Below are 19,250 nucleotides of genomic sequence, written 5' to 3' on the forward strand. Positions count from 1 at the left end.
ATCTACAGAGTATTCCACCCCACAACAACAGAATATACATTTTTCTCAGCAGTACATGGGACTTTCTCGAAAACAGACTACATATTAACTCATAGAATATGCTTACATAAATATATGGTGAATTGAAATTATCCCATGCATATTATCAGATCACAGGTCAGTAACACTGGAAATCAATGACAAGAAAAAAACCCACAAAAACTGCCTCAGTACATGGAAATTATATAATACCATGGGAGAACAAACAAACTGACGATCATTAGAACAGGTGAGAAGACACAGAAACAACTCCAAACACATTCAGCCACCTCTGATATAGAAGCCAACACCTCCACCATTCTTTAATGAATGGTGCCGGGAAACTGGTTTTCCACATGGCAAAGATTAAGCCTACACCCATATCACCATGCACTTAACTAAAATAGAAATGGATCAAAGTTCTAAATATGAGAAGCACTACTGTTGAAGACATACTTGTAGGCAAAGACTTTATGACAAAAGTCAAATTGCGCAGGAAGTTTTACAAAGACTCAACAACTGGGATCACATATAAAAAAGCTTTTGCTCAGCAAAAGAAACTATCAATAGAATGAAAAGACCCCCCACCTGTAAGAAAAATTCTGCCAACTGCCTAGAATATACAAAGAACTCACAAAAATCAGACCACCTAAACTTAAAGACCCAATCCAAATATGGGCACCTGAAATGAACACACATTTCTCAGACAAAGATGGAAAAACAGCAAATAAATACACAAAAATAAGTTCAATATCTCTGGTCATTAAAGAAATGCAGATCAAAACAACACTGACATGCCACCTCACTCCAGAAAGAATAGCTACTATTAAGAAAGCAACCAATAACAAATATTGGTGAGGCTGTAGTGAAAAAAGAACCCTTTTCCATTGTTGGTGGAAGTGTGGACTGGTAAAACCACTGTGGAAATCAGTGTGAAGATTCCTCAAAAAACTAAAAGAAGAGGTTCCATTTGACCCAACTATTCCCCTTCTTGGTATACGTATTCCTGAGTGAGTTAAGCATCATACCACAATGATGTATAAATACCCATGTTTACAGCAGCACAAATTTATTAATAGCTAAATCTGGAAAACAGCATAGAAGCCTATCAACAGATGAATGGACAAAATAATGCGGTTTTTATATATAACTACTTTGACATAAACATAAACTTGAGATTGTTTTAGGTAAATGGATGCACCTGGAGACCATACTTTTAGGTGAAATGAGACATCCACGTTTACATATTGTAATGTTTCTCTATATGAGAAACTAAACGTGTAAATAAGGACCAAAATGGATAAGAGACAGTGGGGAGCAGGAAAATGCTCCAATGGGAAGAGGAACAAGCAAGGGAGCAAGAGGAAAAGAAGGAAAGGAAATGAAACAATAAGAATATAACAGAAATAGAGCTTTTGTATGTAAGGAGAGAAAGAAGGGTTGAAGGGAGGAAAGGAAAAATTAGGGGAAAAAAGAAGAATTAAGACCTATTATGTACAGGTATAAATTCTCTACAATGAATGTGAACATTCTGCATGCTGGCCCCGCCCCTAGGACTGAGATGGCAATTGAGCCTGGGTGTGGTGGCACACACCCGTAATCCTAACTCTTGGGAGGCTGTAAACAGGTGGATCACTAGGAGTCTGATCTACTAGTGAGACCCTGAACACCCTGCAGACCTCGCCCTAAAATTAAAAAATTTTTAAAAATGTGAACATTATCCATACCAAAAAATGTACCAATAAAATAATTTTTAAGCATGGCATTATTGCTTAGAGGGTGTAAGAGCCGATGATCCCACAGGGCCCTTTAAAGAAGCACCCATAACCCTTTAAGAGTCACTGTAGGAGCATCACCATGGAGTTGCAATCTTCCATATGACACAGACTTCCAGCATTTCACTGTTGTTAAAACCCTACTTAGTATGACCTGTTAGACCATAACCTGTAAGTTTAAAGGAGATTCTCCTTCTAAACATCCTATCAAGAAGAGTAGCTACAGAGTACGAGTTTTATAAAGTTTCTCCTTCAGCTCAAGAAAGTCATATAATTATTAAGAATATTCTATAACTAAAATGTTTTTCTTATTAAAACAGCAAGTGATTTCTAGACATAACTGGAAAAATACTTCAGGAATAATGGGTATAAGCATAGTATAGGTCATTAAGCTGAGAAAGTTATTATTCTGTGGTTAAAATCTCTTAAATATAATGGGGGAACTTCAAAAGTAGAAGCCGCTTTTATGTATTTTGTACTAAACCCATCACTAAAATATGTGACAGACCTGTTTTGCACAACAAAATAATCTACCAGTACACTTAGTAGTAGAAAATGCCTTCATCTGTATCAAAGTTACTTGGAGGCAAAAAAGGAACTTAAAAGATTTGGTTTACTGTGACACTAGGAAGCAAAGGCAAGTCAAGAGAAAAGAGGAAGCGGCCTCACCTGTGCCGTTGAATGTTGTGTTTTTATTTGTGTACAGTCTGATCATATGTCCGATTGTTTTCACATTTTCTCTCAGCATTATACCTCGAGCTTGTACCATAAAGAGATACGTGTTGGCTAGAAAAGAGAAAAAAGAGAACATCATTATAGCATTGTAAGTTTTTCTTATTTAGTCAAAATTCAGAATTAGTGAAATACATAAAAAACTGATTCAATTATGCTGACGGGGAAAAGAAAAACTAGTTCCTACTTTAAAAATTCACAAAAACAAATTTATTTTTAAAATAATAAAAATGAAAACAATTAAAACTGCAATATCCACCTATCAACAGAATGAGCCTAAAATGAGCAAACCAAAATGTCACAATGAATCCTTTACCCACAAATCATTTTTCTATTATAAAACAAATGCACTTAGTCACTTCAAAAGATATTTTACCTCAAGTACTCAACTTCACATGGGTAGGGCTTCCTTATTTAACAGCAGATATACCACAAATCACCATCATCTGGTATGGACACAGATCTTTTAACTCACTCCGCAAACTCAGCTTGGTCATTTCTCTTACAGTGCTCATTACCTGAACTTTTATCCTCTATCCATCACCAGTCTAGCTACCAGGATGGCAAAAATAGGCAACATCAAAAAAATCAATATGCAGGGCTGGCCAGGTAGCTCAGCAGACTGAAGAGCCTGCTTCGGCAGAGCACAGCAGCCGGCGTTTGATACCTGGCCTGCCGTGCCAGCTCTTCCCATAGGGCGTGCTGAGATGGCAATTGAGACTGGGCATGGTGGCGCACACCTGTAAACCCAGCCTTTGGGAGGCTGAAAACAGGAGAATCACTACAAGTCCTATCTGTGTAATGAGATCCTGTAGACCCTATACTAAATACCAAAAAAAAAAAGTGCATTTTAAGGTTGATCAATTTAATTCTTTGTGCTACACACTTCAAAAGCAGGCTGCTGCTTTCTTCCTGTGACAGAAACTGGTCAAGAGACAGAGACTACCGAAGTCCCAGGGGCTCTGCACCAAGTCTCTGCAGGAGTATAGGGGACTGGTGTCCAAGGCTGGGTCTCCAGCCTGCCCGGCAAGAGCAGCACATGGATGGGGACAGCCTGCTGGGTTTCTGGTTCCGGCTTTGAAAAGGCAGCAGGGCACCAGGTGTTCTGTAAAGCCCCGGCCCCTGGGAACTCTAATTGCAAAGCCAGCAAATCACGGGGCAGAAGCGCCTTCTCTCGGCAAAGCCAAAACGGCAAGCTCAGCCCACCCCGACACTGTTAGGAGCAGCTGCCCCTGAATACAACAATGACGCTCAAAAGTAAGTGCTGAGCAAAAGACCAAGAACCACAACTGACTTTCTGGGCCCTGTTCTAAATCCTCAAGATGGCACAGAGGCAAGCGAAATATTTCTATTTACCACCTCTTTCCCCATTTCTTTTGTATGTCTGAACTGGATCAAAGTACATATGAGCACAGAGTGAATAAAACAGTATGGTGGCAGAAAATTCTTTTCTTTTACCCTCAATGAGTAAAAGAGAAACTTAAAAAAATAATAAAATAAATTTTACCTAAGCTCTACTGCAATTATTTTTGAGGCTGTGACTACATACTTTCTAGAAAGCAATTCTACAATTACACCTGACTTGTTCAGGCTTGAATTTATTATACTGGGTTATCACACCACAAGATCTATTTCGACACTTAAGCGGACTTTAAAAGAATGAAAAGAGACAAAGAGAAAAAGAAAACTAAGACATAGCCAAAACGATAGAAAATGTTTGCTAAAAGTCAAACTAATATTCACAATTCTACCTAAACTAAGATCTAAAGTTCAACAGAAATAAGGGAGGAGAGACATCAAATAGATTAGTAATGCCAATGGCTGACAGTACCTTGGATATTTTTGATCCAAAAGTTATATACAAAATTTGTTAACTATAATATAAATATTATAATATTTATTCTATACCAGACTACTCAAAGGCCTACCATAGAGCAGAACTGCCAGATTTAAAAAAAAAGAAAAGACTTCCAAAAATGATACCAGCCAAAGGAGATGTTAGGTAAGAGCAGATGTATAAAATTCTATGTCTTAGAAATACAATTTTTAAGCAATATAAAGCTTAAGGTTAGTGGTCACAAACTGTTAAGTTACTGATATTACCTGTAACACTAGCGCAAATAATTTACCAAAAGAGTTTATTTACTATTCATTAGATGAAAAAATGAAAGAAAAGTTATAGAGACCAAGCTCTCTAAATGAGAAATCTATTAGTTCATTTAAAACCACTTACAGCTAACTGAGTTACACTTCTTAGGTTAATAGTCCTCATGGACTTAATCCCTAAGGATGAAAACCCATTCTGGAATGAGACTGAGTTGAGCTACATAGTAATTATGAGTAGGAAGGATGTATTGAAATGCTGAAAGAAACAAAAGAATGGCTCTGATTTTCTGTTTTCCAAATATCACACCATAGTCAACTAAACGTTTGCTAGACAGCATTACAATGTAATATCTTATTAGTAAAACTTCAAAAAGTCCTTGTCCAAAATTTCTATTGTAGCTTACAAGAAACTATTAAATAGAAGCTCTTTCTTAGTTTTGCCCTTGGAGTTTGAGGCCATTCAGAAATATACTAAAAACACCACTACTTAATTAAAACCACACTGTATGTTATTTTATTTAGCTGATTTTCTATTTGCCTCTGCATGAAACACAAATACAACTTACTTGGCAGTTATGCTTTCAGGTGGGTGGGACCTACAACATGGGGAGGAGGTTCTCCAAACATCAATAGTTCATAAAATTTTCTAGGTGCCTTACCAGCATTTGTTAGGAGATTTAAGAACTTGCTCATCCTCCATTAAAGAAAATAAGGAAGTGCATCTTCTATAAATCTGTCCCCTTTCCAATATCCAGCTGTGGTCACTGCGCACACTGCTGAGGGTGCAAGATGAGGAGGAGGTGTCACTCTGCAGGGACTTAGAAATGCTTCCTGGACTTGGAAGGACTCCAACCCAACAACCCTCCTCTGCTGAGATGTGACATACTGCCACAACTTCCAGTCTTTTTACAAAAGAAACGTGCAGTGAAGAGAGCTGCTTCTGCGGGGAGATTACGTTGGTTCAGCAACCTGGCACGCACTTACATTAAATGCAGGCGCAGAGCGCGGCAAGAAGGGCTAGAAGTCACAACAGTGGAAAACATTAATATAAAAGTAAAAGCTAGAACTAGAGTGGGGAATTAGGAAAATTTTAAGCAGACAAGAAGGTACAAACCCACAGAACACCACCACAACTAGGCAAAAAATTGTTTCCAGAATGAATCAGTCTCAGCTTGAATCCAGAGAAGCTAATGGACTAAAGAAGGAGAGGCCAAGTAAGTCTAAATGCTGCAAAGTCCAAAGAGATAAACTTAAAAATAATAGTCTAAAACTTTTACTAAAGCCAGGCATGATGGCACACCCGTGTAACAGGATTTGGGAGGCTGAGGCAGGAAGATCACCATGAATTTGAGGCCAACCTGTACTACATAGACTGTGTCTCAAAAAAAACCAAAAAAATAATAATAATTCTAATACACAAAATAGCCTTTTCCCCAAACAATCCTATATGGCAAGTTCTTCTCTTAGCTGCTCCCTTGTCACTATGACATAATACCTGACATCCACAACTTAGAGGAAAGGGTTATTTTGGCCCACAGTTTGTAGAGGTTCCAGTCCACACTGAGCTGGCTCCAAGGCAGGACTGTACGGCAGAGAAGAATTGTTCCTGGCACGGCAGGTAGCAAGACAGACAAGGAGAGAGAGGGACAGGAAAAAGGACAGAGAGAGGGGAGGAGGGAGTCAGAACAGGAGAGAAGAGGGAAAAGCACACACAAGTGCAAAAGCAAGTGACCAGGTGATGAAGAAGGGCGACAGTCCCCTCCAGGCCATGCCCAAGTGACCCACCTCCTCCAACCAGGTTTCATCACCCAAGTCTCTTGTGATGTTTACCTATAAACTCATCAGTGGGCTAATCCATTGATGAGTACCACACCCTCAGAATCCAATCACCTCCCAAATGCCCCTATGAGTGCATCAGAGGCAATCCAAGCCATAGAAGTACTAATATGATTCCTTGTAGACAGAAATAATTACTTGTCCAATGCCACACAGTTATTAGCAAGTGGTAGCGCAGGCTGGCTACAGTGAGCTATCAGCATAATTATACCACTTACCCTCCAAGAAACCAGTTTGTTTGGGAAATAAAAGAAAAAGACTTCAAGAGACAGTGATAACAGGCATGGTGGTGCACAACTGTAATCCCGGCATTCAGGAGGCCAAGCTGTGAGTCCAAGGCCAGCCTGAAATACACAGTGAAACCCTATCTCAAAAAGACAAAAAAGAGAAAGTGAGAAGATAGTGACAAAATTAAAATATTCAAGTTTCAGGAAAAAAAAAAGTCACAAACAGTAAAATCCAGAAAAGGTTCTCTGGAAGAGAATGACTGCCTGTGACTACAGTCTGAATGCAAAAAGCCAGCACAAAGAGTAAACAGGGTGAAGGAGGAGGCTCTGAGGTGCACAGGGGCAGAGCTTGCCCAGGGATGACCACCCCATTTGAGGAGGGCTGGCTAGTAATGGAAGATGAGCAAAGAGGTACCAGGGAATGGGTAGTTTGAAAAACAGAAAGGAAAGTAAAAGAACTAAAGGCCACTGTGGGGATGAGATGTAACACAAAAGGTGAGAAGCCACGACATATGGATATTAAGAAGGCTGTGGTCTAAGGAGGGGCAGGAAGGACAGACCACAGCTGCAGATAGGACCCAGAAGGCAGAAGGAAGGCACAAACCACACTTCCTGTTGGTCACTGAGGGGGACAGCAATGGGAGACAAAGCGAAGTGGAACACACTGAACCATGTAAGAACTGCAGGACCTGCCAGGGATTCAGGGCACTGATTAGGTAGTGATGCCAAAAAAAAAAAGAGGACTAATCCAACCATCACACGCCCTTAATGTCAGCCCCCCAAGCCCTACAAATCAATCACATGCTTTAGATTCAGCCACTTCTAAAAAGATCCTATGACCCCATGAGGTTTGGAGGGCCATTTAGACACAACCACAACACAGACCCATTTTATCAAGCAGGTAGCAAACACAATGACCACCTATAGTGCAGATCTACTTCAGATTTCAGCCAAGAGCTCAAGGCTTGCTGATGGAGACACTAAAAATTAACAAGAAATTCTTATTAACAGCTCTTATCACTTTCATTCTGCATGTAAGTTTCAAATTATTTTTGGAGATTGTTGTGTTTGAATACTGAGCATGGATAAATACAAAATACACCTAAAAAGTAGACGTGAAGAAAAAAATATTAATATTTCAATGTTAATTTTTTTGAGATATCATGTAATTACTACAAGTTACCTTGGACCTCTGCAATTACAAAAGGTGTTCAAGGCGGTGGCCATTTGCTTCTGGACATTTATTAGCATGGTGAACTGCTCAAGTGTGTAAGATTTTGGGGCCAAATCTATATATTTAAATAAAAACAGAAGGCCTGCCAAATAGCTCAGCAGATTAAAGTGCCTATTTAGGCAGACACAGGGGCTAGGGAATCGATCCCCGGGCCTGCCATGCTGGCCCCATCCCCAAGGCACACTGAGACGGTGACTGAGACTGGTTGTGGTGGCACAGGCCTGTAATCCTAGCTCTTGGGAGGCTGTAAACAGGAGGATCAGTATGAGTCTGACCTACGCAGTGAGACCCTGTAGACCCTGTAGACCTTGTCCTAAATACAAATAAATAAATAAATAAATACAAATCTTTCCATGTTCTTGTATTATTAAAAATGTTCAGATATTTATCATTTATGATTCTCGAAGGGACCTTTGTTTCCTTTCTAAAGAATAAAGATCCTGAAGAGATATCTAAAACAAAATAAGTGCTTTTTCAAAAACCAGATCTTCAGTTCACCTGAGTTTAAAGGCAGCTGATAATTCAAAAAGTAGCCTCCGCATGATCTACTAACACTATCTGACAAACAATACCTGTGGGCCTGCCTCCGTGAATTCATTCTGCTATTTACCTAACACAAAAATGCAACATTTCCTCTCTTAGGAACCCTAAGAGAGTTGAGGAACCACACTGGGAAGTCAGAATCAAGAGGAAATGAAGCAATCTCGGAAAGAAAATGCACGTATTACACAGATTTTAAAAATCTAATCAAGAGACTCAAATAATATTGCAGACTAAGAGATCAAACCATAAACAAACATGTCTGGAAATATAAAATTGTTGAAACTACTGGTTTTAAGGAGAATGTGAAACAAACCTCTATCTGTTTAAGAATTCTACTAAATTGAGAGGGAAAAAAACGAATTAATTGATCTGCTTTACTACCATGCCCAATTTCCTTTCATAATTAATACATCTCTTGGATTTGAAGTTACTTAATCACAAAAATAAAATGATTCTAAAGCAAGAAGCAGAGAAGGGGACAGCGAGCAAGAAATAAATCTGAGACTTTCAGAGGGAGGCAAGTCGATTTCTAAATCCAAAGCTAATTCTTAAATCAGTAAACAAGGCGCTTTATAATTTTTTAGTTTCAGATTATTGATTCAAATGAAAAATTCCAATTTCTTTTCCTATAAGTAAAAACAGAAACTGCATTACAACCAGAAGGCATAATTTATTTTTCTTTTTCTCTTTTAAAAGGCATGTATTTACTCTTGTTACCCAAGCTGATGTTGAATACATGGTTCAAGAAATCTTCCTAAGTCTCCTGAGTGGCTGAGACTACAGGTGTGCATCACCGTGTGATTAATTTCATTATTAAGAAGACAATGTTAACATGGGCTCTGAAAGATCCACATTAGCAAGCCTCAAATACATAAAAACAACAGTATATCTCAGACATCATGCTATAACAAACCTCATGCTGTTACTTAAAGATACAATTGTATACAGTATTTTAAAGACTTCCAGCCAAATGCAAGAAAATGTTATTTTTAAATTATTTCCATTTAGGAATGTACAATGCTATGTAGTGCTTTCGGAGGTTTTATTACTCTTGTTAAGTGAATTACAATGTATCTTTCTAATAATTAAACACACTAACACTTTCAGGATCAACCTATCACCCAATCCACTAGTCACCACAGACTCATAAAAAAATGTGTGATGTGGTTGTCTTAAGCAATGTATCTGTCTATTTCCTTGTGGAACAAAATCTTCACCATTCCAGAGAGCCACTTTATCTTGAAACAAGTTAATCTGGTTTTCAAAATGGTTAGTTCTATGAAAGACCACATGATATTAGATGATCAATTTAGAAAAGTAAAACAAGCATCTATTCTCACCTCCATCATTTGAAGTGCTTGTCAGAAATATAGTTCCCAAGCTACAGAATTATCCAGAGTAGGTATTAAAAATGACTCAGAATCACAATCACAATCACCAGTGATATTCCTGGGATATAAACTTATTAAAGCAGCTCATCTTAAGTAAGATTTAAGCACATTCATGTTTGAAAACCAATGCTTACAGTAAGTCTCAAAACTAATAACATTTGCAACAATCAAACCAAGAGAATGTTCCATATTTTATATTAAATTTAAATCCTTTTACATAGCTTTATAATGTATGCATAATTCATCTAGACAATCATACAATGTTTGATGAAGTCAAAACCAATATAAACTCAAGTAATCAACCCTAAAAAACAAAGATGAAACAAAAACACTATTACACACTGAAGGAAAAAAAGGTTAGCTACAAATTCCATAGTTAAAATTACTAACTACTATATACTCTCCTAAACATTTTCTTGTGCCACACAGCTAAAAATATAACTACTGACATAAACACCCTGTAAGCTAACTCTCCTATTTCAACAGAGTAGGGTTTTTGCTGCAGCTTAAAAACTGCCAAGGTCTGCTATGATCAGCTCCATCTATAGAGCCTGATCATAAAACACAGAAAAATGAAACTAGCCAAAAATAAGAAGTATAGAATATGCACTAGAGAACAATAAAAAAGGTGGGGATGCCACCTAAAATTCTCCAGCTGAAGCCTACATTTAAAAAGAGTTATGATCAGAAAAAAACACTTCCACTTTCCAAAGGCACACAGACAGCATTAAGTGTGTCCTCGGAAGACCTACTTCCAACCTTCAATCGACCTCTCTGCAATTTGCATCGCAGTGTTCCTTGCACACTATATTCTTTATTAGCATCCTGACAAAAGAGAAATGGAAGAACGGGTATTTTAAATCTAGTACTAAATGCCCTCCAGGAATTAAAAATAATCAGCAAAGCAAGGGAAAAAGGAGGAAAGGGGAATAAAGAAGCAAGAGTAGGGTGCTCAGTTTAAAGGGGTAAACTGCAGAGGAACCCAAGTTCTAGAAGAATTAGTCAGCAGCACCTCAGCCTCCACACCTAGCTCCAGACAAACATCAAAGATAGGCTTGAAAGGGAAAAGAAGGGCGCAGGTGGAGAAGGAGCTGGGGTGCTGTCTGGCCAGCAGTACAGACCCAGAGATCAGGGAATGCTAGGAGTCTGGGTCATCTCCCACAGAAAGCCCTTCTCCTTACTGAGCTAGTACCCTTACCTGGAATCCTAGCACTACGGAGGCTGAAGCAGGACCTTGTGAGTTCAAGGCCAGCCTGAACTACATAGGGAGAGCCTGTCTCAAAATGAAGGTGCTCATTCGTGCCTGTCTCTCCCTCCCTTTCCCTCCTTCTACCTCTCTCTCACCCTTCTTCCCTCCCCCATTGCTTTTACTGTTTTTCACCTAAATAAACAGCTACCCCTTTGCCATGGGCCATCTTGCCTTGGAGCCAGCTGAATATGGGCTGAAGCCTCCAAAACCCATGACCTAAAAAAAAAAGGAGAGGAGGAAGGAAGGATGGAAGAAGGAAGGGAGGAAAATGTGTAAGGAAAGAACATTTCTAAATTCACTTATTAGAATGAGTTCAGGTCAGTTAGAATATTTGTATGTCTTCTGTATTTCTTTACAATTAGCTTAAAATCTGCTTCACTGTCATTACCCTCACTGCTGAGACTATTCAAAAAATTTCTGCCTCTCAAAAAAAGTAACTCTTTAAACTGCCGAAAAAAGAGCTCACATTTCTCCTGAACCTTCAATTTTCCAGGGCAAAAAAAGGATCAGTTCCTTCAACTCAGGCAGAAGAGTCAGATGTCCACCAGTCTACACTTCAGCCCCTCCCGTGATTTATTTCTGCCCCGCCAAGGACACACTGCGTGAGCCTGGGCAGTGACCACCTCTACGAGCTTGTCTTCGCTCCTCAGCTCACACAAAGCCAGGCCCACCAGCTGCGGCTCACCAACGGTGGCTGAAGCACAGCTCCCTTTGAGATTTGGTTTCTGGCGCTCCTTTGTCAACAACTTCAGCAAGAGACACACTAATGCCTTTGTGGCCCTGGGCCCTTGCACAGAAGGGCAAATGCTGGGGCTGCCAGCAGAGAGCAGCAGCCAGAACACAAAGCCTGGAAGGGCCAGTGCCCTGAGAAGCCCGGTCATCTGCCCTGAGATAAACAGGCTTGCACAGGATGGAGTGCGTTAACAATGGCTAGAACTGAGGTGTGTGGGACAAGACCTGGGAAGTATGCCCATCATAGAGGCTCGGCGGGTAGGACATCAGCCAGCACCCACAACACTGCCTCAAAAGGCAGACGCATTTTCTCCTTAACAAACCTCAGACAACGTTTGGGATATCTGTCACATGCAGCATGCACACCTAGAGTTAGGAGTTTCTCCATTACGCCTATCCATACATATGTATTCTTTTTTTCTTTTCTTTTCTTTTCCTTTCCTTTTCTTTTTTTTTTTTTTTTTGCGGAACTGGGGATTGAACTCAGGCCCTTGCACTTGCCAGGCAAGCACTTATTCTACTGAGCCATCTCCTCGGCCCAAACGTATTCTTTATCTTTAATGGGCACTAAAAGGCAGAAATACTATATATTCTATAGAGCAAATACATTACTACTTCATTCTGCTATAACATTTACCACATCTCAATTATACTCATAAAAGACGAAGGTGGAGAATGCCATTTAGCACGACCAGATTTCAACGAATCAATAAATTACCTAACTTCCCACAAGGCCACAGGACGCAGAGTAAATTACACTGACCTTGCAGAGCTGAGTTACACGTGTGGTTCAACAATGGCCATCAACTGTGGGAGACAACAAGAAGGCCTGGCCCACCCTTGAGTGTAGACCTGACCTGCACACTCTTTCCTGACCTGGCAGGAGCAGGGGTTCCTGGGATACTTTAAAATACACTGGGCCATCTCCACATTGATTTAATCTCTGATTCTTCATTTAAGAGGAACTAAAAGTGAGTCACTTCCACTTACAGGCGTTTCCTACTCCCGTCGAGGAGAAATAGGTATCATTCCCCTAAGATGCAGTGATGGCGAACTTTTTGGAGCTGTCAGTGATCAAACAGCCTGCTGAGGCACATGGGGCACAGGTCTGCCACAACTGACCTAAGTGCAAAGGCACCTGCACTGCTTTCTCCAGGACTCCAAGCCCTTATTTCCATCTGCCCTACTGACTGTCAAGCTCTTCCCGGATACTGCACAGATGTTTCAGTTCAAACCCTCTAAAACCAAAACTGATCCCTCAAGAACTGTGGCTTTCCACACTCCCCATTATATTATCACTACCTGGCTGGGTAAATCGGAATCCAAGCATCATCTTACCTTTCTTTCAATGCCACTATTCACATCCTGAGTCTACCTGAATGCAACTGTCCACTTTAATCCAGAGCTCACTTCTACTGCTTGAGTTACTTATCCCTGTCACTGGCTCTGCCCTCTATACCCACCTTTTCTGCTAAAAGGATTACTCAAAGACAAAAGCACTGCATCATTTCTCTTTTCAAAACCTCAGCTGTTCATAAGACAAAAAACAGTGTGGGACTCACAGCCAGTGAGAGGTCTGGTGTTATAGTTTGTGTCTAGAGGGCCCCGAAGCCTCATGCGGTCGCAGAGATTTTCTGGAGGGCGCTGAATCTAGAGTGTGGCATTGACTGGTGGTGGTACAATGCTGGGATCCAGGATGCTGGAATTACAAGTGGGTGGTGGCTGGATCAGTCCACTGATTGGACTGGCACCACCCTAACCTCAGCAGCCTGGAGAGAATATAAAGGGCAGAAAGATGCTGTTAAGATATGATTGCTGCTTCTGCTCTCTTCTGCCGCCATGACCTGTTGCCCCTCTGCAATGGGCCACTCTGCTTTGGAGTCAGCCTAATGATGATGGACTGAAACTTTCACAAACCAAGCTTAATAAACCCTCCCTCCTTTAAATTCGGGTGTTGGTTACTTTGTCTCAGCAATGAGACAAAAGTAACTAAGACACCCAGAGAGTAAAGATGACCAATATCACAGCCTAAATCACAAGAACCCCAGGCAAACTGTCATGTAGATCAAAACATTTGGTAAAGAAAACTAAAAGGACCTTTGAAACAAAAGCAGACTAAAATAGCTCAAAAAAGCGGAGCCAGGCTCTTCCAGTCAGGGTCTGAAGGTTAAAAGATTGTCAAAAGAAAGCCAGAAGACAAATAGCTACCCTCTGAGGTAACTCAGAGAAACACAAAGAAAACATCAGTTGCTCTGAGCAGGAACCTAACCGAGCCCCTTTCCAGGATCTGCACGCGTGTACACACCAGAGCAGCCTGCACCCCGAGCACCTTCAGCACCAGGTGTGAGTTCCCCTTGGAGACCCAAAGAGCCAAGTCCATGGTCAGCTCGGTCCCCAGAGGGCGGGATGGATCACAGAGCCGAGTGGCCAGCCAGATTGTACCCCTACCAAGGAAACAAGCAACCTATCAGGGCACCTAGCAAAGGTCAAGGACTCCAGCAGCTAAGGAGGGGTCTGAAATCCCTACTCCCAGGGGGAATTACGCAATCTCTCCCACCATACTGCCCCACTGGTTACTTTCTTAATCACAGATGGCTTAAATAAGGCTGAGGAGCCAGGGAGAGCTTATTCAATGTGGCCTCTGCCACCACACACCCTAAGACAGAAGCAAGGTACCGCCATGTTCTAGAAGCTTCATTCATGCTGCTCCCTTGGACCACAATCCCCTGCTCAACTGAGAAAATGTCCAGCTTCTGCCCAATCCAGCTAGCTCCCGCCCTCGCGCTCTCCAGGGTTTGCAGCAGCCCTTTCACAGGGCTCAGCCCCTCAGGGAGGGCCATGCTGGCCATCTCTCAGCTCCAGCGCCGCCTCGGAGTCCAGCACCCCGGGGGTTCCCATCCTTCTGCGAATGTAGATATAAGTCAGCTTGCTGCCTCTTCCTCTAACATGTCAGCAGAAAAGGACCACTTTAGGTTAGGAGCTATTCTGTCTCAGTCCAGTCGTGTGCAAACCTGAGAGGGAAACAGCCCTCACCTCTGCGCTCACACACAAAGGCAGGCACAGAATGAGGAAGCACCTACACCTTTGCTGGCTGGGCTAGGACAACACATCTGCTGACTTCTAGCACGCAGCCCGAGGGAGGGCACCTGCCACTCAGTCTCCGTGAGTATTGGGCTTCACAATGTGAGGACTACCCCAGATTCCCAGAGGAATCAGAAATCTCAAGGGGAAATGGTATGTTATCCATAAAAAGCAAGCCTGAGTTCCCATGAACTCACTGTAGACTGAGACCCCAAAAGCCCAGAAAATGCTATGCAATATAAGAAACTGGAAACTAAACAACTATCACTGTCTAAAACTGCATGGTGCATCTGCTCAGAGGGGAGCAAAGGATCCGGGGAGAGACCGAGGAAGGTAACAAATGATGGCGTGTCTGCAGAGGAAGATGGACCAACCCAGGGGTTGTGCTACAGGCCAGAGAGACACTGTACCCAGTATCGACCAAATAGGTTGATGTGGCAGGATGTATAAGGACTTCTGCACGGAAGCGTCTTGAAATAATTACTATTTAAAATCAATAAAAATTATTTCCACACAACATATTTTATCACCTGCAAATTTTGCCTGGGGATGTAAGTCAGAATGAAATATAAGATATTTCATGAAGAATCTGTACATCTAATGAAACCTACGAAATTCAGAAGAAATATGAACCAGACATTAAGCATTTCTGCTGCATACCAGAGGAGAATAAAGAAAAGCACTTGCACAATGGGCTGCTACAGTGTGAACTCAACTAGCTATGTTTGTTACCTAGTTGGTTTTTTGTTTTGTTTTGTTTTGTTTTTTTTTGCGGAGTTTGTCATGGGACATCATTTTTACTTGGAAGAACAAGTGACACATTATGGTGAAATTAGCCTGTGCATCTCAAAAACAAAAAAGAGGGCCTGACTCATCAAGAAAAACTTGACCATAACTTATTTGATGCCAATGAAAAACTTCAAGCTTTCAAGCAAAACTCTAAATTTTGGAAAACTGCTACCCAATATTTAAAGATACATACAGAAAATACATAAGAATGTGGCTTTTTTTTTCATTTTGCTAAGTGGCACAGGATTTTGGAAAAAGATTTAATTTAACAAATCCCTAGCATTAAACATATACACTTGTTTAAGCTATATTTCTTACTTCCTTTGTTTTTTTAAGTTAAAAATTATAAGACTCTCAAAACCACAGTAGTAGGGCCAGCCAGATAACTCAGAGGACTAAGGTGCCTGCTTAGGTAGAGTGCACCAGCCAGGGTTCCATCTCTGAGCTTGCCGTGCAGGGCCTGTCCCCGCCCCTGGGAGCGCTGAGCAGTTGACTGAGACTGTGAATGGTGGCGTGTGCCTGTAATCCCAGCTCTTGGGAGGCTGAAAACAGTCCAATCTACATAGTGAGACCCTGTAAACCCTGTAGCCCCTATGTCAAATACATTTAAAAAAAAAAAAAAAACAGTAGTTTAAACCATACCAATTTAACTGCAAAAAAGTTGCCACAGTTTTCTTTACATTAACCACTGATTATTTGATGGCAAACATTATGCACCCAAATAAATATATATTAGTATTTTACATCAATTGAATTTTATTTATTTTTATTTATTTTTAATTTTTTATTTATTTTATTTGTGTGTGTGTGTGTGTGTGTGTGTGTGTGTGTGGCCAGCTCAGCCCACCAGGGGGCGGGGCTGGCTGGCATGTGGTGCTGGGGATTGAACCATGGTCCCTGGGCTTTGCTAAACTTGTTCTAAGTAGGTGCTTTAGACCACTGAGCCATCTCACCAGCCCCATCAATTGAATTTTAAAGACAGATTACATTTTTTAAACTATATTTTAAAATAAGTTTTCAATAAGTTGTCCATGCTGATTTTGAACTTGAAATCCTCCTGCCTCAGTCTCCCAGAGTACTAGGATGACAAGTGTGCATACTCTCTTAAATATTGTGGCAAAATTCCATGTATGTTTATATTCTTATTACTTAAACAAGTTTATTTAATGTACACTGGAGCTAGAAAGTGAAATTACTGTACAAGAAAGCAGATAATGTATTAGTACAGTACCACCCCCTAAAATAGGGTGGCTATCCTTTTTTTTCTTTTTCTTTTTTGGCTATCCTGATAAAATCTTGAATTCTGATTTCCTCTGGTTAAGTCTTTCACTAATATCTTTTTAACACATTACTCAAAATACAAAGAAAACTGCAGCATACCTACAAAAAAAAACTTAAAAATTTTTCAAAGTTAAGTGGTTGGTCAAATAATATCTACCAAAGATATCCAACTTTTCAAGAGTTCAATGAAAAAGCAGAATTCCTATAGAATCCTTTAAATTAAAGGATTTTTTAAAAAGACCAAAATTGTTTTTAAATTAAGAAAAGCTCTGCTGAATAAGTTGGATAATACTGTATCAAACCCATAGAATCACAGAAAAAGGAAGTATAACTGACATCTACTAGACTATCTGATGTGATAGGATTAATATAGATTTGCCTTAACAGAAGATACCTGAAACGTACTTAGGACAAATGAAAAAGATATTCCTATACAACATATATTTCAGCCATAACAAAATTTTGTCTCGGATGTAATTCAATTTAACACATGAAGCACTGTCATTAATATTTTAAACTTCAAGAGGGTGTTTTTATTGTTTGCATTATAAAAAAACTTCATTAATGATAAATAAAGCTAGGGCCGGCCAGATAGCTCAGCGGGCCAAAGCGCTTGCTTAAGCAGAGTGCAGTAGCCGGTTCGATCCTTGCCTGGCGTGCCAGCTCCGCCCCCAGGCATGCTGAGACAGCGATTGAGACTGGGTGTGGTGGCACTTGGCAGGCTCCTGTAATCCCAGTGCTTGGCAGGCTGAAAACAGGAGGATGACTACAAGTCCAGTCTGTGTAGTGAGACCCTGTAGACCCTGTTCTAAATTAAAAGATAATAACAACAATGCTAAAATATTCACACTTCCTCAAACTTCTTCAAACTTTACCCCAAAACTTCAATTTGGGGATACATCAGGGTGTCCCCAAATCACAGCATCTTAAGCATCGTTACCTATTTCTTACTTGAATCTAAAAATTCAATAATATAAAAGCCACTAATTGTTTGAGTCTCAATAGAGCCTATTTCTTCCTTCTTCTCTGCAATTTATTACAATACAATTCATTACACCTAAAAAATGCCCAGTTAGGAAGTCCATTTCAAAATTCTGCAGGTGTTTTCCTCCTGTAAGAGGCATCAACCAACACATTTCTGGCTAACTCAGGAGAATACAGCACTGACTCAAAAGACTACTAGTGTTCAACAAAGAATGATCAGAGATGCACACAGGGTCACTTAGGAGCTTACCATTAAACACACAATAACCGGGAAACGTCAGAAGTTTTGAAATCGTGATGTTTCTGAATGTCCACATGAAATTCTGGTTTTTCCCTCATCACTAGAGTAATACCAAGGTGTACTCATCAGCAATAGGAGGAATGAGGAATTTGGACATTCAAGGAAAGACCCCATTACACAGTGGTGTACACTGGACCAAAGACCAAAAGTACTAGATACGTTAAATTTTTAAACTATACATAGCCTCACATAATTACGTTAATCGCTATCTTATCATAGAAGATACTTTAACAGGTAGCACAGACAACTATCTACCCTTGAAAAGAGCCTACAAGAGACCACCGTTCTGATTGGGCAATTCTGCCAGCCCCTAATTCCTGAAGTATGGCACAACTGTTCACTGACTCCATTCTAAGAGTGACCTAGAACACTAGACTGCATGCACCCTCGGGCTCAGTCACATTCCTGGCTGCTAGGTTTTCCATATTTCTACAACCAGTTATTATATCTGAAGGTGTCTGAATAAAACTGCAATTAGGCAGTGAGCCTAAGCTTAGACACTCATGTAAATGGATAAAGCTGTCCTGCATGCTCAAAGCGATAAGGGCACCCTAGGCCATCACACCTGATTTTGCCCCACACACGTCCACGGATGGCAGTCTTCCAAGTTCTTTCAGCGCACCCTGACCACACTCACACCGCAAAGCCATGCCCCCGAGCGGCGGGTCTGAAACAACCGCTCCCGTTACAGCCTTCCGCGGGCCGCGGTGCACACAGCTCCCAACCACACCAGTACCGCGCTCAGCCAGCCTCTCCTCCAGGGTGGCCGTGGGGGTGAGGGTGTGTCCCGGTACTCACCGATGCCGGGCGCCACATAGATGAAGTACAGACAAGACGAGGAGAGGCAGAAGAAGAAGATGAAGGCGAGCAGGGAGCGACTGGAGACCCGCATCATCCGCCGGAGCTCGGACAGCGTCCTCTCCCGGCCAGCAGCTTGGGCTGCGCTCTCAGGCCGGACCCGGGGCGACGGT

At 41.0% G+C, this 19,250-nt stretch overlaps 1 protein-coding gene across 2 annotated transcripts in view; it reads right to left on the reverse strand.

Annotated features, from left to right (window-relative positions):
• The window catches only part of B4galt6 (beta-1,4-galactosyltransferase 6), a 90,094-nt gene that overhangs the window by 69,770 nt on the left and 1,074 nt on the right, over positions 1-19,250 (reverse strand). Inside the window, exons 1-2 of one of the 2 annotated variants that reach the window (XM_004623554.3) lie at positions 19,078-19,244; positions 2,463-2,579 (exon numbers count right to left, since the gene is read on the reverse strand). In XM_004623554.3, coding sequence (XP_004623611.1) covers positions 2,463-2,579; positions 19,078-19,174 — 214 coding nt within the window. In that variant the 5' untranslated portion in view covers positions 19,175-19,244. Of the gene's footprint in view, positions 1-2,462; positions 2,580-19,077; positions 19,245-19,250 lie in introns of those variants that run through there. The other variant, XM_023714107.1, reaches the window with a different exon arrangement.

Source organism: Octodon degus, unplaced genomic scaffold (genome assembly GCF_000260255.1).
Source record: "Octodon degus isolate 3935 unplaced genomic scaffold, OctDeg1.0 scaffold00003, whole genome shotgun sequence".
NCBI classification, from domain to species: domain Eukaryota; kingdom Metazoa; phylum Chordata; class Mammalia; order Rodentia; family Octodontidae; genus Octodon; species Octodon degus.